General features: G+C 36.5%; 1 protein-coding gene and 1 pseudogene across 1 annotated transcript; one reads left to right on the top strand and one right to left on the bottom strand.

The window, feature by feature from the left end:
- The first annotated feature begins 16,779 nt into the window (after window positions 1-16,779).
- LOC149225872 (pathogenesis-related protein 1-like) lies at window positions 16,780-17,647 on the top strand. Its single transcript, XM_089375158.1, has 2 exons — window positions 16,780-17,009; window positions 17,129-17,647. Exons 1-2 carry the CDS (start codon window positions 16,826-16,828, stop codon window positions 17,428-17,430), a joined length of 486 nt encoding a protein of 161 aa, XP_089231284.1. The 5' UTR covers window positions 16,780-16,825; the 3' UTR covers window positions 17,431-17,647.
- A 4,381-nt stretch (window positions 17,648-22,028) lies between these two features.
- On the bottom strand, window positions 22,029-22,562 carry LOC149225871 (ADP-ribosylation factor 1 pseudogene; annotated as a pseudogene).
- Window positions 22,563-23,480: the final 918 nt, after the last annotated feature.

The following is a 23,480-nucleotide window of genomic DNA, read 5'->3' as shown; positions in this document are numbered from 1 at the left end:
GTCTGTTAGTCTGTAAAATTTTTATCTTTTGCTAAGCATGAAAGTGTGTTGGATTCGGATAAAACCTTTTTGTATCATAAGCTTGTAGCAATTCCAAAGGACTTGATGATCCTTTGAATATTTATCTATTCACCAATAGAGGACTCCCCACCAAATAGTAAATCGGAAACAAACATTAAATGTGTAATAGCGTGTTGTCTGGAAACATTAATTCCGGAAATATGGCCATTGTCCATCGCTTCCCATAGTTTCTACTTAAACAATCAATCACAAGGAGGAAAAGTAGAGGGGATAGAGTGCAACCCTATCTCAACCCTTTGTGAGCATTGAATAATTGTGACGGCAACACATTTATAATGACTACAAAATTTGTGGTAGTAATACATGCCATAATCCAAATAATGTTCGTAGGGGAGATACCTATTTTGATCAGTACCATTTTAAGGAATTCACAATCTATGTAGTCGTGGGCCTTTAAGGAATTCACAATCTATGTAGTCGTGGGCCTTAATCAGGTCTACCTTTAGTAGATATGATTTTTGCTTCTGAGTTTTTATTGTATGTATCACCTCCTGAACGATACTAATGGCATACTGTATCTATTTACCTTCCAAAAACCCAAATTTTTCAACAGTGATGTGCTTCGACAAAACAGAATTGAGTTTGCATGCTATCAGGTTTGATATCATCTTATACACTAAATTACAATGAGAGATCGATCTATAATTAATAAAGGTCTCAGATTGGAGCCGCATTCATGGCAGCTAGGGTTCAGGACTAATCTGCAACGTCAGGCCGCAGGGTTTGCAGTAAACCCTGCCAACTCTTACAGCTACAAGACAAACTACTAACGGACAAAGGAGGTGAGAAAATCATGGGTAAACCTCAGGGGGAGGGAACAGAGCCTCCCCCAAATGACAATGAACAGGTTCCAATGCAGGAGGAAGCCTGCAAACAAACAGTCCACGAGGAAATAGAAGAAGGACAAGACTCTCAAGGAGATAAAGAAACAATTAACGAGGTCAACAAAGCGACCTCCACCACATGCAAGCCAGTTGCAGCCACGAGACTAAAGATCAAGCTACCCAGCTGTAGCATCAACACACAAATCCAATATATGAAGGATCATGCCCTGATAGGGAAGTTTATTGGCTTTTGACCCACAGAAGAAGTGTTGCAGGGATGGATCGCAGCCAAATGGAAGCCGAAAGGTCACATTACCCTGTAGTTAGGCCCCAAGGGATTCTTCACAGTGGTTTTCAACTGTCTGGAGGATAGAAATAGAATCATTGATGGAGGGCCGTATTTCTTTAATGCCACTGGCCTATACCTCAGAGATTGGGTCGAGAGATTTAACCCGAATAAAGAGGATGTCAGTTGGGCTCCAGTCTGGATCTGCCTCTACTTCCTCGCTTTGGAGTATTGGGATGAGGCATCATTACAAGATATTGGCAATGGTCTTGACGAGTTCATCAAAGTTGCAGAGGAAACTAAGCTTAGAAGATACACCTCGTATGCGCGTATATGTGTTTATATGCACCTCAACAATGCCCTGCTAGATGCGGTAAGTCTCTTTCATGACGATTTTGAATGGATCCAATCTATCAACTATGAACATGTTCCATTCCACAGTAATAAATGTCACGCTCTTGGTCATCTATTTCGAGATTGCCCATCTAACCTGAAAACCTCAGCCCCTCTTCCTTCCGGAAAATCAGATGCTGATGGATTCACCAAAGTCTCCCATCGCAGAAAGAATCTCAGAAAATCTGGATCTCATCCTAAGACCACTGCTGATATCCCCTCCAAACTGAGTACCAGGAACAACTTCGAGTCCCTGGCTCAGCCAGATCTAAACAATCTTGAAACACTGGCTCCCCCTAAGGAGCAGCCCAAGTCAAAAGCTCACTCAACTTCTACCAGCACAGTGATTCCTCAGAAATTAAAGCAAACTGTTGACCTTAGTTCTCCATCTCCCAGCCATTTTCCCGCCTAGCTCACTCAAAATATGGCGGTAGATAATGAGCAGACTGCTCTGAAGGATACAAAAGGAAATATAGAAGAAAGGAATGAAATGCAGAATATGGAAGAGGAACCAGAAAGCATAGATATAGGAGACCTGGATATTCTAGGCTTAGAGCAAGCCTGTAAAACAAAAAGTTATGACAAAATTCTAGAAAGACAGTTGGACAATCTGGAAATAATTTTATCAATAGCACAAAGATAGCGAACCCTTAGAACTGGAAGCCAATGGAATGGAAGGATCCTCAACAAAGACAACAAGAAAAGAGGAAGGAAAACAGATCTTCAACGAACCATTCGCATCAGGGAAATGCTAGTGGAATCCGGAAGATACTCCAAGCTCACGAAGTACTATACTACCCTCTCTAATATCTCATCATGAAGCTCATCTCATGGAACATTAGAGGGCTTAATAGCCCGGGAAGTACAGATCGATAAAAAGCATGGTTCAGCAAGAAAAACCAAGCATTTTCTTCATACAAGAAACCACGTGTAACTCAGCAGCTCTGGAAAAAACCATGGCCAAAGCTTGGCCACATTGTACTGCAATTGTAGTAGATGCATTAGGGGCATCAAGAGGTCTTGCAATCATTTGGAACGCACAGACAATCACACTCTCCAACTTCCAAGCGAACAAGCACCTCATTCAGGCTTTGTTCCATATAACAGGGACAAATATCCATGGGCATTTAACAAATGTTTAATTTCCCCACGAAGCTACTCAAAAGATAGACATACTGAATACTCTATCAATAATCAACACTGAAAGGACCCACCCACTCTGGATTACGGGGGGGACTTCAATATGATTACCAAATTGGAGGAAAAAAGGGGAGGCAGAAGCAGACTAGATAAAGAAAGTTGTCATCTAAAGGAACTCATCCAGAATAACTAGCTCATTGATCTACCCTTCAATAATGGAGTTTTTACCTGGAACAATAAAAGAGCAGAGCCTCATCAAATAGCCTCACAATTAGATCGATTCCTTCTCTCTGATAATGCTATCCATTTAGGCGGAGACCTCTCAGCCTCAATTTTGCCCCTCACAGGTTCTGATCATTGGCCAATCGCTCTCCAATGGACCAGACCAGGCAACACTGCACGTCGGCCCTTTCGCTTTGAAGCCTTCTGGCTGTCACATCCAGATTTCAACAACTTCGTCAACACGATCTGGAAAAGCTTCAAGCCTTTGGAGGGATAAAAAATGTTCCAATTCCACCAAAAGCTAAAAAGTCTCAAATTTCATATCAAACAATGGAACCAGTCTACCTTTGGGAATATAATTTAGGCACAAACAGCACTAAATAAAGCAATGACAGAACTGCAACAGAAAATCATCATAGAAGGGTGAACAGAGCAGCTTTCGGAGCAGGAAACACACCTACAATCTCAAATCCTGGAAAGAGACAAGCAAGAAGAAGTTCTTTAGAGGAAAAAATCACGGGTCAGGTGGCTAAAGGATGGTGAAAATAATACAAAGTTCTTTCACCGCTCTACGATCCAAAGGAGAATGACCAAAACCATTAACCATATACAGAACAGCCAAGGAGAAAAAGTTGAGGACCATGTAGCCATAGAACAAGAACTTCTGACATACTTCAAACGGGTTCATCATGAGACTCAAACAGATAGGACGGAGGTCTCTGATAAAATAATCCAATACATTCCAAAGATCATCACTGAGGAACATAATCAGTTGCTCCTCCAGTCGATTACTTTATAGGAAGTGGAAAAAGCATTCCAACAGCTAAAAGAAGGGAAGGCGCCAGGTCCTGATGGGTTTACCTCTAACTTCTTTCACAATTTCTGGGAGATGATCAAATTGGAGGTCTCGAAGGTCGTGGAAGAATCTAGAGCCAACAGATGGATGCTCCCATCCATGAATGCCACTTTCATTACCCTCATTCCTAAAGAAGCGCAGTCTAGAACCCCTGACAAATTCAGGCCTATAGCGTTGTGCAATGTCATTTACAAAATAGTCTCCAAACTCATTGCTTCAAGGCTTAAACCGTTGCTCCCTTTACTTATCTCCCAGAGCAATCAGGGTATGTGGAGGGCAGGCAAATCACAGATGGCATTATCCTAACGCACGAAATCATCCACTCTTTGAAGCAGCATAAAAAAGTAGGTATGCTACTTAATATAGATCTATCTAAAGAATTTGATAGTCTAAGCTGGAGTTATATTCAAAAACGGCTAAATGCCTTTATTTTTTCCCCTCTGTGGGTCAGATGGGTAATGAGTCTCATTTCATCCACCTTCTTCTCCATCCTAATTAATGGAATTCCTTCCTCCCCCTTTCATCCTTCTAGAGGTATTCATCAAGGAGATCCCTTATCCCCCTTTTTGTTTGTTATCATGGCGGAAGGTCTAGGTAGATGCATCAAAGATGCACTTCACTCACAGCAACTACGAGGCCTCTCCTTTCCCAACTCCCCTCCCTTCACCCATCAGCAATTTGTAGACAATAACATGCTTTATGTGCACCCCTCAGTCCAAGATGCTCGCAAGTTAAAATCTCTGTTAAACCTTTTTTCAGATGCCTCTGGAGCTTCTATAAACCAAGCCAAATCTAAAAGTCTCTTCTTTCATACCCCTATAGTTACCCAACCCTCCATTTCTCGGATTCTGGGTTTCCCGATAGCCGCTCTTCCTTCCAACTACCTAAGAGCTCCCCTTACTGATGTCGCCCTGAAACACTCCTCATGGAATTTGCTCCTTGAAAAATTAGAGGCGCGTCTCTCTTCCTGGACTCACAGATCCCTTAACTTGCCAAGTCACCTCGTCTTAATCAAATCTATTCTTCAACCTATGCCATTGTATCTTTTCTCAATCTTAGCAGTGCCTAAATGGGTTCTCAAAGAAATAAAAAAGCTCCAACGATCCTTTCTATGGGGTAACTCAGGTCAGAAACGCAAATGGGCTCTTGTTAAATGGGAAAAAGTTTGTCTTCCTAAGCACTTAGGAGGGACTGGGCTCCGTGATCCTCATCATAGCAATGCTGTTATGGGAGCATGTATCTGGTGGAACTGGCTCACTACACCCCACACTCCTTGGGCCACTCTATGGACAGCCAAATATGCCAATAATAGACCTGCTGAGGATCTTATCCGACTCACTGATATAGGACCGGGTTCATTAGTCTGGAATGCAGCAAAGCAACATAAAAATCTAATTCAGCAACATAGCTTTTGGGAGGTCAGGGATGGTCCTATTGCGAGATTATGGGAGGACTCCTAGCAGCAACAACATAGATTAAAAGATTTGATTAATCCTCACCAAATTCCCAATTGGGAAGCTCACAGGTTTGATAAGATCAATCAATATTGGAAGCCCACCCTATCGCATGGCTTCAGGCATTGGGTCAATCCTGATCACATTATCCAGAATGGCCTGGAGTTAGATCAACTGATCCTTGGAACAGAACTCTCCAATTGGAAAATCAGATATTCAGAAAAGAATGATGTACTTAGATGGGGATATGAAGACAGGGGAATGTTCACAACACATGAAGCCTACAACATAATCATAAAAGAATCTGCATTCAAAGATCCACTGTGGACAGCTATCTGGGCTCCCAACTTATGGCCGAAGGTGTCCACTTTCCTCTGGCTGCTTTGTCAGAACAAAATCCTCACTTGGGATAATCTACGGAAGAGAAACTTTCATGGACCTTCCATCTGCCCCAATTGCAATCAGGAAGAAGAAAGCACTTTGCATCTCATGAACACATGCCCTCTAGCTCATAAGCTCTGGGAAAAAGTCAGTTTTAGATGTCAAAGGGATAGTAGAATCAAGGAAGACATCCCTACCACTATTCGCAATTGGGTAAGAAATTTTATAAGAGCAAGATTCTTAACTCCTTATGGAAGCTTATCCCCGGCCTGCTTATGTGGACTATATGGAAGGAGAGAAACAAACGCATCTTCAAGAATCATTCAACGCCTATGGACATCATCTGGAACAATGTCTGTCAAAACCTTAAGGAAATTCTTCTACTCCAATCATGGCATGACAGCGACCTCTCCTCACTGCCACAAGAAAAGACTATTTGGGACAACTGGAATCTACATTGGAATCAAGAATTGAAAAATTCAGCCAAAACTATACCAAAAAGTCCAATCTCAGACAAATGGATCCCTCCTCCTCAGAATGTGTTCCAACTGAATTTCGACGGAGCCTCAAAGGGCAATCCAGGTAAAGCCGGGTTTGGAGGAATTTTCAGAGATCATAAAGGGGCCATCCTTCTAACTTTTCTAGGCTCAAAAGGATGGGACTCTAATAACTCAGCAGAGCTTGAAGGGTTATGGCAAGGACTCCTTTTAGCTCAGTCACATGAGTTTTTACCTCTCATCATTGAAGGCGACTCTCAAATACTAATAAATATGGTGAACAAAATTATGCAGGGGACTCCCTCAAACAAAATTGGCAACAGTTGGAGACTAGCTGAAAGACTGGAACTTGTTGAAGATTGGCTCAGAGCCCACAGAGCAGTTAATTTCAAACATATTCGCCGGGAAGGAAATAAGGTGGTTGACCTTCTTGCTAACATACGGGTGGAGAGTAACACTACTCTGAAAGCTAATGAATTATTTTCTATTGCAACGGATGCACAAATGAAGGAATTCAATGAAATAGTTGAGAAGGAGATGACTCAGGAAGGCGCTCCTAGTCACAGTAATCGCAGGGATACAGGTAAGAACGCAATGGATGAATCCCTCTTCACCTCACATGGCCTGTTCGGTGGCATTCAACATGGTGGTTCAAGTTTTGAAAGGCCTGCCATGCAGGCTGCGATGGCAATGGTGATCAGCAATTAAACGAGGACCGTCGATCACACACACGGATCGACGGCCCAAACCACATCAGCAGATCGCAGAATGGGGAGACTAAAGTGCACGACCTTTACATATAGCAATATGCGATTGCGATCAGACCGCATCGCAATATCGCATCGGCGGAAACCAAGGGGCGGAGCCTTTACACCTTCATATGTGCGATGCGATGATGTGAACCCGATGCGATGATGCAGATTGCGATGGCTACGGTGATTAGCGATTAAAAAAGGACCGTTGATCGCGCAAATGGATCGACGGCCTAAACCACATCGGCAGATCGCAGAATGTGGGGCACAAAGGGCAAGGCCTTTACATACAGCAATATGCGATTGCGATTAGATCGCATCGCAATATCACGTCAGCGGAAACCAAGGGGCGGAGCCTTCACACCTTCATATGCGCGATGCGATGATGCGAACCTGACGGTACTCTAAATATTATTTGATAATATTTGAGGTCCGCAAAAAATCCAGTTTCAATGCATTTTCAATGTATTTCGATATATAATGAAATAACGAAGGTGGGGGAGAGACTCATGGAGGTGGGGAAGAGCCACACAGCAACGCTTCCAAGGACGTGGTGGATGACAAGGTGGATGAGTGAGCTTGCCCAATCATCGAGGAGCCAATTCCATGACGAGGCTTCCAGGCAGCGGATGTGGCTGACGGAGTATAGGCAGGGGCTGCCTGATGATAGTTCGAGGCTGGCTATGGCAGCCCAGCTGTTCATTATCTGGTCTTTTTGGTTTTTTCTAGTGTTGCATGGGTTCTGGGTTCCTATCTAGACTAATCGTCAAGGAACCATCTTACTGTTTCTTTTGTGGGGTCTGGACTTGAGAAGTGATACCATTTTTGAGGTTTCTGCTCTCACTGGACTAGTTTCCCCAATGTTGGGGCAGTCCAATTTTTGTTGATACTCTACGATACCTTGGTTGAGGCCTTGTCCTCTTTGTATACTCTACGATACCTTGGTCGAGGCCTTGTCCTCTTTGTATCTTTTTGTACATATTAATAGATTACTTTTACCTAGAAAAAAAAAACAAAGGTCTCAGATTTCTCCTTCTTATATATCAGTTCTATGAATGTGGCATTCATGGCCCCCGAAATGTATCAGTGGATCCTTGATTCTTCAGCAATCGCCAAAAGGTCTAGTATCATCAACTTAATGAACTGTAGAAATAATTCTACCCCCCACCCGTTTGGTGTAAGACTCTTTTCCTTTGCACAATCCTTCAATATCTCTGTCAACCCTGCACTCATAATCAATTGTCCTGGATTTTCGTTATCCTCTTCGAAGAACATGTTGGGGACAAGAGAAATATATTCCATTTGGGATGAATAATCATGTTCCTGAGCCTTGTATAGCCCTTTAAAATGTGTAACAACTTCCTGTTCTATAGTCGATTGAGAGGAATATATATTACCTGTAGCATCCCTCATCTTCCTTCTAGAGTTAGATTGTTTCCTGAGATTATATTGCACGTGGAAGAATATGGAGTTTTATCTCCATCCTGAACCCAAATCTCTCGGCTTTTCATATAGATATCTTCTTCCTGTGATCGAAGAAACACTCTCCTCATTTTCTCCATCTCAATAATTTTGGTTTTGTATCATTCTAAAAAGTATAGAGGGTCTGGAGGATCATTATAATATTGGAGTATGTAGTCTATCTCTTTTAGGGCTTTAGGTTCTTCCTCCTTCTCTTTGATCCATTAACGAGCTTCTCTTTTCAGGGATTTTAATTTTTGGAAACTTGATGACATGCAGTTCAACGGGGGAGGAGTCATTACCTCTTTCCACAAATTATAAACTAGGTTCTTGAAATCTTCTGTATGTAGCCATTTCAGATTAAATTTCAAATGGTAGATCCTCCTCTTTTTTCTCCCCATCCTATAATAGCATGATTGGCTGATAATCAGAAATAAATGAAGGGATAATACAAGATCTAATGCCCACCAGATGATTGTATAGAGTTTGATTCACTAATAATCTATCAAGTCTCTTAGATATACCCTCATCCCCAATGTGCCTGATCCTCCATGTAGGGCCAATGGGATCTAGAACTGCATCAATAAGTGCATTCGCTTCCAACATAACTATGTAGTATGTGGATAAATAATACAAGATCGTTATACACAGATAGTCGTTTGTAAATGGATAAATGTAGGAAAAATAATATTGAAAAGAATGAACATTTTATGCATAAATGATAAATGTAAAAACATAATATTGAAAAAGTGTAATATGCAACATTTTTTATTAGTATTATATCATTTTTATGTAAATAGTAGAGAATTGAATGTGATCATATACTTTAGTTAAATCAAGTGCATGATTTAAGCACTACAACTTCGGTGGAGTGGAATCTAACTTCTAATAATCTATATACTTTAGTTATATTAAGTGCATGATTTAATCACTACAACCTTGGTAGAAGGGAAATTTAATCCCTAATAATCTATTGGTAGATGATAACATAGTTCTATGACAAAGGGTCCATAAAAATTAAATAATTAAACTATAAAAATATATTAATGGAAAGGGTTGGAAAAACATTGTTATTAGAAAAAATAATACAAGCAAGCAAGGAATGATTATAGGTTAATAAATATTTATTATTAAAAATAAATATGATAATAAATGGAAAGAATATATTAATTATAGAAAAAATCATATATATAATTTCTTTTTTGGATAATTAATTTATGAGGACACTTCACAACTACGTTGTTATTAGAAAGAATAAAACAATTAATAGAAAGCCAATAATGAATAATTGTATGTTAATAAATATTTATTGTTAAAAATAAATATGATAATGAATGGAAAGAAAATTTTAATTATGGAAAAATTCATATATTCAATATTTTTTTGGATAATTAATTTATGAGGACATTTGGTGATTAGATTATTTGTTTTAAACAATTATTAATTCTAACAAATTGATTTTAAACCACATAAAATTAATCATCCACTAATGAAAAATTAGAAATTCAAATTTTAAAAATTTAAAATTTGATTTTTCAATTTCTTAAAAGAAAATATATTTAATTTTACCAAAACTTTAATAAACTTTGCAAATAGTTTTTAAAAATTTTGCAAATTAGTTAAGAGTAAAAGTAGTTTGACCCAAACTGATTACAATATACTCTGTAGTAGGCAAATGGAAATTTTATGGGTTAAATTTAGTAAATGGCTTCATATTTCATGTGAAATATTTAGTTGGTTTTGAGAGCTTTGAGGTTTTAGAAAATCCACAATATTCATTTTTTAGGCTCGACCTTTTGGACCAATCATTTGATGTAAAAATGATTGGCCCAAACTTTATAGGATAAAATTAATGTATTTTAAAATCGTCAAAAAACTCAGAGGGATTATATAAAAGCATTAAAAATTAGAATTTTTTAACAAAATTATTTCCAAATATTTTAAAGTTTGCATATGAGAGATTAGAAATATTAACCAAAATTTTTACACTTCAAAATAATTTTTCATACATAAAATTAAAAAACAATTGTGATTGAAAATGTAAACTAGCACAATTACCAATTGTATGTTTCTACACTTTAAAATAAATTTCTATTTTTAAAATTTGAAATTTCCCCTTTGATTGAAAATGGAAACTGACACAATTACCAAACATTTGATATACATTTCATCAAAACTCATTAAGAATAGTATATGTGTTAGTGAGGTGATAGTGATGTGTGTGTCCTTAGTGTGTTCAAGTTATTTATACAAAGTGAATCTATGTGTCAGATACAAAGTGAATCTATGTGCCAGTGAGGTGATAGTGATGTGTGTGTCATGTGTGTGAGAGCTAAATATTAGCATAGCTATTCTTAGTGTTTGGAATCTTTAAAATCATGTAAGCTTTGAACCATTGAATTAAGCAAGTAATGTAATTGAACAACAGTTAGGATTTTGAGTGTGTTAATTTTGTGTTTCCTTCTTTGTCTGTCTATCAAATTGGTATTAGACTGAGGTTTCAACAAAGTCGAGCAAGAGCCAAGGTCAGCAATTGCAGTCTGCGTGAGAAGAGAATTTTTTTTTGTTAAAGAAATCCACTATAATGCATTGTGGAATCTATTCCACACTTATTATAATGTTGGAAAAACCCTACACTCGTTATACTATTGGAAAAACCAGAAAGTTGTGTTACACACAACAAACTTACAGCAATTCAGGATACTGTGACCTCCTTGCAGTGAGAGGTGTGTTATCAGTGATGTGGGTCCTCTTCATAAAATAATGCATTAGTAAAAAACACCCTCATAGTGCAAGGTGCATTAGCAAAGCCCAAAGCACGTTGGAAATTATTGAAAATAATGCTTTATGTATTTGAAAGGGATACATTCATAATTTTATTTATGAAGGGATAAAACTAAAGGTGATTTAAAGAAAACGTTTTTTATTTGAGGTTGAAGTTTATTAAAAGGACATGTATAAAAGGTGTGTTCTAAAAGAAATAGATTGGTTACAAACCAACCTAGATCCATCTTAACCCCCAATCTATCAAGTTTCGAGAGGGATCAAATCTCTTGAGCTGCAAACTTATTTTCTGAGTGCAAAACTTGAGGAAATGTTTGCACCTCGAAATATTTGATCACTCTTAGTGCTTGATAGATCTGGGGTTAATATGTTTCTAGAATGGTTATATAATATTGTATAATATCTATATTTGTATCTATGTGTATCTTTCTTATTCCCTTTATCTCACCCCCAAACATACACATTCTCTCTCCATATCTATATCTCTATCTCCATCTATCTCTTATCACTCCCTCTCTCTCTCCACCTTTCTCCCTCTATGTGTTTCTCTCTCTCTCTCTCTCTCTCTCTCTCTCTCTCTCTCTCTCTCTCTATTGAGTCATCTCTCTCTTCCTTCTGCTTTCTCCCTCTCTCTCCCACCTCCCTCTCTTGTTAGAATACCGGAAAGGCAGAAATATTTTCTTATACTTGATAATTACTTGTGATTTTATTAACTTCTTATTAGGCTTTATTTATATATTCTTTATTTTAGTTCATCAAGTAATTACCAAAGCAAAAGCACATAAAAAAATTGACACTAGATATAGGCACTATGCCAGGGAAAAACCCCTCTCGAGGGGAAAGCCTAGTCCAAATTTTCTTCCTTTCAATAGTATTCTTTGAGACTCTTCACCCTAGACAAAGACCAAACCTTCCCTCCACACCAATTCAACATCCCAGATCTATGACCTCTCTTCCAGCAACTTCAGCAATGTAGTAGCTTCCAGCATTAGGCAGCTTTTGGCATCAGCAAAACTTGGAAAAATTCAATCTCCCAAACTAGGGCATGAAACAAAGAGAGAGAGGCACCAAAATTTTGTTTTTATTCTTCTTCTTAGACTCTACCCAAATCGCACTTCCTTTGGCTTCCTTAGACCCACTTAGTATTTCTCTAGCTTCCTTATAGATATCGAACTTGCTTGGGATGGGATGATCCGAATGAATTTGACTTTGCTTCTATTTATAGGCTTCAAGGTAGGTCGTATTGATGTCCTCAGGCTAACTTCATCTCTTCTAGGCCAACTTGATGTGGAGGATATATATATATCAAGGAGAACTAATCTTAGGATCATCAAATCTTTTCTTATACATTGTGTTCATTGTAAATTGAGCTTCCCACTTCAAAGTGGACTGTAATTATTAGATTGCTATCTTTTTAAATCACGTGCCTCATAACACCTTTCCATAATGCTAAGGCTTCTACTAAGTTGCTGGAAACATTGTGAAAAGCCCTATAAAAAATAAACTATTAGATTTTTCCTGAGACCATATAGACTCTCACCACAACTTGTCACCCTATTACTTAATTGCTATAAAATATTGTATTTAAAAATGAAACAAAACTGTTATATTTATCAAAACCTAGACTCTGACCCCAACTTGTCACCCTATTACTTAATTGTTATAAAATATTATATTTAAAAATAAAACAAAACTATTATATTTATCAAAACCGCTTATATTATAAAGTTGATAATAGATTTTTATTAAACAAAATTATAAAAACAATCTTTTATATTGATATTTATAATTATTATAATATTAATTATTTTATTTTATCTAAATAATTATTAAAATTTAATTATTTATATAAATATATTAAATTTTTACATTAAACATAATTATTGTATTTTAATTATTTTAGAATTTTATTAAAATTCATAATTTCAAATTTAATTTTCTCATGATTATGTTATTTAATTTTAGTTTCAGTATTTTATAAAAATTATTAAATACAATTACTTTTTCATAAATTGTAAAATGCTTAGAAAATAGTCATTTCATCATTTTTTTAAAGTTGAAGATTTGTTATTAATTCAAAAGATGATTACATTGTGAGTAGAGAAGTTGCGAGTAAACAAAAGCCTCACTCTTATTGGATTTGTTGGCCAACAAATACATACAAAGAAAGATGGATACTGATTGAACAAAACTGGGAGATTTCATGTCAATAACCCAACTAGCACAAAATTGAGAAAAAACAAAATGCTTCCAACTTTCTTCATTCCATATTAATATCGTTGGCACCCTGTGCAGAGTTACCTCTATTAGTCGGGCGATGAAAGGTATCATGGACGTGAGACTCCATATGGGCCAACTGCCTTTCAAAACTATCCATCTGATCTTGCAAGTGTTTCTGATTACGGCTTAGTAACTCATGGAAATCTAAGATGCATCCTTAGTTGTGCAAAATATCATTAAGAAAATTGAGAATTTCATTGTGGTCATTTCTACTGTCTTGAGCTTGTTGGTCCACCAAAGCATGGACAAGGCGAATTTGAGCTTCTTAAATGAAAAGCGGGTGGCAGATCAACTCACCTAGGAGAGCCACCAAGAAATTGATCAAGCTCGCCCTCTTTTGCCAAAGGATCCCCTTGCAATCTATATCCTTGGCTCCACTGCCCAACCCCACAACGAGAACGACCACGTCGCCACAACATAGGTGGCCTATTGAGTAAACGACACCCACCCTCAACAAATGGTCGTTCTAACTATGTACAAACGATGCCTCTCTTCTGGACCCACCGAGGTTTGACAATTGAAGAGGGCTACACCAACCCCAACTGAGAATGGTTGGGAAGTTGTAGTTTCCCTAGGAAACCCACCTCAAATCCCAAATACACACTCTAAACAATGAACAACAGACGCCCACAATGGATTGTGGTCACTAAGATAAAAAACAAGATTTGGAAGCGGCGTTCCTAAACCCAACACTCCAAGGACTCCAATAGCCAAGCGCCCAGAGCAAGAAAATTCTCCATGCTCCTGACACTAACCAGCAGCGACTAAGAAGTGTCAAACTTGTCTCTGGCCGATAGATCTCTGACAAAAGAAGAATAACACTAAACTTCCTAAATAAAAATAGAGCGGGATGATTATCCCCTTAAATTTGTTTAAATTTTATACATAACACAAATTCAAGCAACCTTGGGAGAAAACTAGGCCAGAATACTAGAGAAGATCGAATAATCCACCCAAAATGGAGAGATTGGCAAAAAATTACCTGAGATAATCCACTAACATGCAACGCGACCTTCCTTGCGTTGCACAGCCAAACCGCTTGGAAGGATCCTTGTAATGGGTTGTCACCTTCACCACGAATATTTCCATCAGTGTAAAGGCCCAATAAATCAGTCGAACCCGGGTCCCGAATTACAAAGTGAGCAACAAGAGGAACTTGCAGTTCATCCTTCTCAGACCTCTGAACCACTATGCAAAACACACCTCTAGCAGTGAAGCAACTCAGGGCTCGGAGAAGTCCACTTGTAGAATTGGAGCCAACAGTTCCATCCTCTGCTACAAATTTCATAGCATTATTGTTCCAAATGATTTTCCAAGTTAGCAACCTCCCTAATATTCCTTCCACTGTCTCAAGAACATTCGTCGAGCAGATTCTCAACGGTCTTGCACCAACATGTTTATGAATTAAGATGGTCACGTGGGGGATAATCATTCCCATCTTCGATAGTACTTCCCTCGATCGTCACCCCAGCCGGGAGATTCATTTTATCTATTAGTTAGAATACATGTTTCAATTATTTACTTAAATTTATTCAACTTTTATTTTTTAATAATATAACTTTTAATTTAACATTTTTATTAAAAATAAAAATATTAAATAAATAATTAGTTTAATGTGCCTATTTTGGAATAGTAATTTAGAATTTCAATCTAGTTATCAATATTTATTAGGCACATGTTAGAGATTTAACATCCATAGAATATTATAGGATATTCAGTGATCAAAAGTTGAGATTTATTTAATTTATATTAAAAAAAATTGATTAATAATAATAATAAAGTTATAATTTAGTTAATTTTATGATTTTTTTAGTTTTAGTAATGTAAAACCTATTATGAAATGTTTTGATGCTTATTATAAATAGATGTCTATTAGACTTAATTTATATAATCATAACATTTACTAGACTAAATTTATATAATTGCAATAGTTTTAATGTTTTAAATATAATATTTTATACAGTGTAAATAAGTATGATGGTTAAATAGATGTTTTTTCACTAAAATATATTCAAAAATTACAATTCACATCCCAAGAAAATAAAATATAATTTGTATGCATACCTTTAATTAACTTTAATTTTATTATAGTTAATTTTGTTTTCACATGGAAAGAGGATAAAATATAATATGAAAACAAACCTCTAATTAACTTTAATTTTATCATAATTACAATTTTGTTAGTAAACACATCATAGAAATACATTTCATTTGCTTCTCATACATATTTCTTTGTTGTAATTATTGTTTACACTTAAATTTATGACATGCCCTGTTTTTCGCGTTCAAATTTATGACATCTACTTGTTTTTCATCAAAATACATTCCATTTTCTTATTATGCTTATTTCTTTATTATATCTGTCGCTGGCAAGATATATAACATTATGAAATTAAATTTATTATTTTTAAATAAAATTTTATTTCTATTATCTCAATGTGATTGGTTGAAATGTCTCCCCTCTTATTGTGTAATGATGAGAAGAATTGACTTTTGTGTACTCTATTGTTAATTACTATGTACTATATCACTTATTACTATGTACAATAAATATAAATAATTTGAGAAATAACATTATATATTAATTACTGTGTACCATAAACACAAATGATTTTTAATTAAATTTCAAAATTCAATTTTCTCATTTGTGTAAAATATTAAATATTCAATTTTTATGGGTTTTATTTTTTAATTAGAAAATAATTTTAAAAAAATATAAATTTGATAAAACTATTAAAAATAACATGGGTAAGTATAAATTGACTATTTTTATGAGTTTTTTTTTAACGATGAAAATATCAAGGCATCTAAAGAGCCCAATAATTAAGTTCACTTACCAGAGGCGACATTTGAAAAGCCGGTAATCAACCTCCGTAATGACGCCATCGGCAATTGAAAAGCCCAGTACAAATACACACTAATAAAGCTCAAAAACCCGAACGCTTTCGAAAAGCGTAATGCGCTGTCAAAATAAAGGCCTACCCAACAAATTGATAAACGTAATTGGTGAATCTGAAATAAATGTACAATTGTAAACCATTTCAGTAAAGATAAACCTATATATTCGGTCCAGTTGAGCAGCATCTATAATTTCGGTCCACCACAAAATCCTGGTTTCTACATTCTACAGTCGTCTTACCGACATTTTACGGGAAATCCGTGATGGGGTTCGCAGTTGCACTAACCTGCCTTTTCCATTATTGCCTTTGACATTCTCGACGGCATACGATTGCAAAGAATTCACTCAGGATCACATTACCCCGTGATTGTGACATCTAACGAACTACCACTACTCTTAAATGCACCGTTCTGGGTGTTAGCCTTTATATATACCGTTTCTTCCTCCTCCTTAGTGCACACCACAACAAGCAGCTTATATTTCTTGTTGTTGATAGACTTGTTTAGGTAATCGAGATGGTGAGTGGGACTGCAACAAGTGAAGATTTGAGTGAGGTGGAAGCAAGGAGATTATGGAACGCCCTAGTGAAGGACAGCCACAACCTCCTTCCAAAGATTTTTCCTGATTTTTTCTCTTCCGTCACCTTCCTGCAGGGAGATGGAGGAGTCGGCACCATCAAGCAGCTCAACTTCACCCCTGGTAGTATGGCTATAAAATCAACATTAATGGGGATAAATCAAGATTATATTTCAGCTTCTAGTTTTTTCCTCTATTGACTTAGAGTGCAGTTATAACGGTTTTTCATTTTCATGTCTCAGCTAACAAGGATTTCAGCTACGAGAAGGAGCGAGTCGATGAAATGGACGAGGAGAAGATGGTGTTCAAGTATACCACCATAGAAGGAGGGCTGCTCGGCAAGAAACTGAGTGCCTCAAACTTTGAGCTCAAAATCGTTCCCAGGAAAGAAGGCGGCTGTGTGGTGACTTGGATCTGCAACTACGAAACCCTCCCTGGCGCTCCGGTTGACGAAGGCAAAGCACAAGAGATGAAGGAACAGAGTAATGCCATGTTCAAGAAGATTGAGCAGTATCTGCTCTCCAACCCCACCTTGTACTGCTAAATCTACATCTCTATCTGTCCAAACTATGTTTTATGGAACGGGCTATCTACAATAAAAAGAGGAAATGGCTATGATATCTGTACCTTCTAGTTATCGTTTTACTCGTCGCTAATTCCGTCTCTGTAACGTTGCATTGTTATGAATCCGACGGACTATTATATTGCATGGTTTTTTATCGGTTTATCATAATGCAATAATCATGCATATATTTTTTAAATGATATTTATATGTTCTGTTATTCACACTGAAGATATTTTCAATGCCCTTAATCGTTACAATAACTCAAAAATATCCTCAAGTGCAGTGCGATGAAATCCCCATAACACTGCATTTTAATCTATTGTTAACCACATTAAACGATTATGGATGCCTGCTATGTTGGAATGTTTGGAAATAGGAGGATTCTGAGCAACCCCTTCAGACTAGGATATATCACCGCAACTGCACTTAGATCTAAAACTCTACGTTCCTGGACAAACTCATAGAAATATCAGTATTTCCATTTGAAATAACAGAGACAACCATACAATTTACAATTTAAAAGAGGAGTTGTCTACTCAAACCATAAATTTGGCTATTTCATAGATTTCTGGTCAGAATTCTCTAAAAAAATTCCAAAAATCAGAGTGTTGGAGTGTTTGAATCACTTATTTATTTTTATGGTGGAAATGGATTCAGCGTCATCAAGAATCTCTGAGGCACCCACAATTTTGAAGTTTGATAGCTATAAACCACAATTTTTTGAATTCTGCCAATTTTTATCATAATCTTGCCAGAATTTGCATTATTTTCTGGGCTCTTTAGATTACCCTTTCTGACTATATCATTCTTGATATCATTTAACTTCTTTGGATATATTAATCAGCTTTGAAAAAGTAATATTGAAAAGAAGTAAAATTTTATGGATAAATGTAAAAACATAGTTCTATGACAAAGGGTCAGCAACAATTAAATAATTAAACTATAAAAAAAATTATTATGATCAATAAAATACATTAATGGAAACCTTGAAAAAACATTGTTATTAAAAAAAAAGAATACAATAATTATAGGTTAATAAATATTTATTGTTAAAAATAAATATGATAATAAATGGAACGAAAATATTTATTATGGAAAAATTTATATATTTAATTTATGAGGACACTTCACAACTTCACTGTTATTAGAAAGAATACAACAATTAATAGAAAGTCAGTCATGAATGATTACAAGTTAATAAATATTTATAGTTAAAAATAAATATTATAATGAATGGAAAGAAAATATTAATAATGGAAAAAGTTATATTTTCAATTTTTTTTTTTATAATTAATTTATGAGGACACTTGGCCATTTTTTTTTGTTTTAAACAATTATTAAAGCTAACAAATTGATTTTAAACAAGAAAACTAGTCATCCACCCATCAAAAATTAGAAATTCAAAAATTAATTTCAATTTCTAAAAAAATAAATTTAATATTTAATTTTACCAAAAATTTAATAAACTTTGCAAATGGTTTTTAAAAATTTGCAAATTAATCAAGAGTGAAAGTATTTTGACTCAAACTGAATACAATAAACTATGCCTTCACCAAGGAAAATTTTATGGGTTAAATTTAGTAAATGGCATCATATTTCATGATGATGATGATGATGATGATGGTTAACGTCCATTAAGACCAAATTGGTCTATCGGACCTATAATTTCTTAATTTCTAATTGTCTGGCTCCTCATCTTTCTTGGCGAGATTGGTGATGTAGCTTTCTTTTTCTTCTCTACAGTCTTCCAACTTTCTTTATCTTGCATCTCCTTCATCTCTTCTGGTTCTTGGGACATTGGTGTCTTAACTTCGCGATCTATTGTGTTCGTCTTTTCGAGATAGTCAGAGAAGAAGTTTGGTCTAGGAGATCTGCTTTCCTGTTAAATGAAGATTTATTTTGCGCGTTATTCGAAACCTCATAACTGTCGATGCTTGAGGGTTTGTTGAGTTCACCTTTTTGTTGTTGGGCAGGGCTTTCCCCCTGCTTGTCTTGAGAGTTGTTTCTATCTTGCCCGATTTCTTGTAATTCAAAGTTTTCTCGAGAGTATTCTTCCTTGCTGACAGTGTAGTGTTCTTTTTGTGCTCCTTCCCACCATGTAGATCTGTGGTGATTTTTTCTAGCAGAATTTTTCTGGGAGGCTTTTGGGCAATTTTTGGCTAGGTGGCCTGTCTCAAAGCAAGGTCGACATCTAAAGAGGACACTTTCATAATCGAGTTTCTGGTTCCACACATAGTCTTTACTTGTTAGGTGTATTTCAGCTGGGAATCCGGCGCTAAAGTCCATTTCCACACAGATCCGCGCATATGTGGTTCTAGCATATTCCTCTGTTTCTCGGCACCTACAGTAAAATTTCCTAATTGCATTTCCAATGGCCTCTAGCGAAGAGAAATTCCAGAGATGCAAAGGTAGGTTTGGCAATCTCACCCAAACTAGTGCTAAGGTTATGACTGTATAAAATAACTAACTAATTCCTATTTGGTATAAAAATGATTGGCCCAAACTTTATAGGAAAAATTTATTATATTTTAAAATTTTCAAAATTTCAAGGATTATATAAAAATATAAAAATTTAACTTTTTTTAACAAAATTATTACCAAATATTTGAAAGTTTGCATATTAGATTAGAAAAATTAACCAAAATTTTTACACTTCAAAACAGTTTTTCATCTTTAAAGTTAAAATTTTTCGTGAAAATGTAAACTAGCACAATTACCAATTATAATTTTTTCTTTTAAATACATTTCTATTCTTAAAATTTAAAATTTTCCATGTGATTGTAAGCTAGCACAATGACCAAACATATTTGATATACATCTCGTGAAACCTAATTAAGAATAGTATATGTGTCAATGAGGTGATAGTGATGTGTGTGTTCAAGTTATCTATACAAAGTTAATCCATGTCGGCGAGCTAATAGTGATGTGTGTTCGAGTTATTTATATAAAGTTAATCTATGTGTTAGTGCGCTGATAGTGATGTGTGTGTCATGTGTGTGAGATCTAAAGATTAACGTAGCTATTTTTAGCGGTTTTGAATCTTTATAATCATATAAAATTTGAAAAATTGAATTGAGTGAGCAATGCAATTGAACAATAGCTAGAGTTTTGAGTGTGTTAACCTTATCTTTCTTCTCGAATATTTATAATCATGTAAGATTTGAACAATTGAATTAAGCAAGAAATGTAATTGAACTGCAGCTCCGATTTTGAGTGTGTTAAGTTTATGTTTCCTTCTTTGTCTGTTTAGCAAATTGATATGAGAGCGATGTTTCAGATAAAATTTGATAGTGCAAACTATACACATTGATCAATTTTGATATTACGTATATATACAAGAAGTGTTGTCTCAAGATAGGGAAACCATCTTGGACACACAATCAGTTAGTTGAGAGAATATCTCAACCACACACCAAACTACAGAAATATAGATATAACAACTCCTATAGAGTAGGAACAAACTCCTTTACATAGAAAGTCACAACTGAGACAAGTAGGAATTACATTTTCCATCACTCCCCCTTAATGACTACTTGTCTCGAGATCAATCTACAAGATCTATATCACATCTGGTCTAGTTTGGTAATTACACCTTGTACCTTGTTAATGCAATTGTCGATGTCCATATAAAGTAACAACCATCTACGGGAATGCATGGGTTCTAAACCACTCTAACTGTGAGTCTACTAGGAAGTCCTTCACATACATGGTTCACCCAACCTCTTGATGAACTCCCCCTAAATATAAAATTTCACCTCATGGAGTCTAAAGCCAATACGGCCCACCCAAGTGTATCCATCCCACATGACACACTCTTCCAGGTTGTCAAAACTCTCTAACAGAGGGAACACATAACAAAGGGTATGCATGCCTCTCTGGGTCTTACAGCAGGTACATAAAACATTTGAAGGACCACAACTAACCATTACAAAACAATATATGACATGTAGATATGTTTTAATTACAATATGTGAGTCATAATACACCATGATCATGAGTCTATTCCATAAAATCACACAATCTTGACTGTCCACCATCCCTTAATATATGATGCATCTCCTCTAATGCCATATTCAGTGTCATGTCTTCATCATATCCCGCAATTTTTTGTATTGTCAGATTGACTAGTTCCAACACACACTAAAAAAATGTGACAATAGTTGGTCAGACCAATGTCACTTCAATAACAACCAGAAGTATTATGACATACTTATTATTAAAATCAACATTAAAATCATCAACACTAGCCCCAAAGTCTTGCATTTCAACTTGATTGCCGACACCTTTATGATTCGACCATCAATTTCCAGCTACCCATTTAGAGTCCATGCAGCTCAAGCATCTTCAAATTTTGTAAATCAAACAAATCACTACAGTCCTCTACGCTCCCTAGCTCGGGAATGGGAAATAGTTGCTGACCTCCATAACGCTTCAAATATCCAAACCCATAGAAGAAATTGAATAGTAGTCAAAAGTCACTTTGACTGCACTTATTTCTTCAAACTGTCTCTGACAAAAACTCAAATAAGGTGACATTGCCCTACAAAAATTCCAGGAACCCAATTCACCATATTTCTTCAAGCCTTGCTTGCAATGTTGTTGGAGAGCCAATCGAAGCCCTCACCAAAATTGGCACAAGTGCTTTGGATATACTAGTGGCACTACCTAAGGGAATACAACCCAAGTTTTTCAGTGATCTCTGCAATATTCATAGCATTTGGAAGATCTTTCTTATTTGCAAACACAAGTAATATAGCATCACGTAGTTCATCCTCATTCAACAATCTATGTAGTTCATCCCTCGCTTCTACAACATGGTATCTATCATTGCTATCAACCACAAAGATGAGACACTGAGTATTTTGGAAGTAGTGTCTCCATAGTGGACAGATCTTGTCCTGCCCCCCAACATCCCTCACAGTGAAGTTGATGTTCTTGTACTCGACGGTTTCCACATTGGATCCAATGGTAGGGATTTTTGTAACATTTTCTCCCAGCTTTAGCTTATACAAGATGGTCGTCTTACCAGCGGCATCGAGACCAACCATCATAATGTGCATTTCCTTCTTTGCAAAGAACTAGCTCAAAAGCTTGGTAAAAGTGAGTCCCATCTTGACCACCTATTAGAGATCCTGAGTTGAAGGTTCAGATCTGAGATTCAAGGGGACAGGAATGGCTCCCCGCAAAGACATCTGAGACACCTCTCAAACACTTAGCACTGCAACTGAAAAGGGGAGGGGGCGATACTGTGAATGTTAGCCCCATTCCCAGTTCCAATCCAAGTCTCGATCCCATCTTGACCACTTGTTAGAGATCCCAAGTTGAAAGGTCAGATTTGAGATTCGAGGGGAAAAGAATCGCTCCCCACAAAGATATCTAAGATGCCTCTCGAACACCTAAAACTGCAACCGAAAAGGGGAGGGGGATATACTACGAATGCCAACCCCATTCCCAGTTATAGTCCAAGTCCCGATACTAGCATGCCTCTTGGCACTGAGTGATGATGTTAAATGCCAGATCTTAGTGAAGTTCTCACAAAATCGAGTCATATGACCGATACACATTGTCGTCTTGAACAATGCAAACCATAATTTCTCCATTAGTCCAGCCCAAGCCAATCAACCTTCCACCAGGCCACCCAAAATCATAGGCACCGCCATTTACTAGCTCTCTGGTTCCACACACAATCATATGTAGTGTTGGGTCCCTATAATACTAGTGATTACCCCATTACTATTGTAGTTATACCCCTTATTTATATTGTTGTGCCCCTATTACCCCCATATTGTTATTTCTGTGCCCCATAGAATCCATCTATTGTTATTTTTGTGGCTTTATATTATTATTGTTAGGTCGGCTGGATTATATTGTGACTCCTTAGACTCCTATATATAGAAAGGAGGTTTTGTCATTTGTATCATCCAAGAATTGTTCATTTATGTAATTTAAAGGAGGTTTCCCCCTCGAAGAGGCTAAATTCTAAGGCGTTGATCTATCTTTTCTATCTTTTCTTGAGCTGGTTTCATAAC

This window comes from Pinus tabuliformis, chromosome J, assembly GCF_031772625.1.
Source record: "Pinus tabuliformis cultivar Carrire ecotype Pingquan chromosome J, CPIR1, whole genome shotgun sequence".
NCBI classification, from domain to species: domain Eukaryota; kingdom Viridiplantae; phylum Streptophyta; class Pinopsida; order Pinales; family Pinaceae; genus Pinus; species Pinus tabuliformis.
Note: the sequence above shows the minus strand (reverse complement) of the source record. Positions and strands in the feature narration are given on the sequence as shown.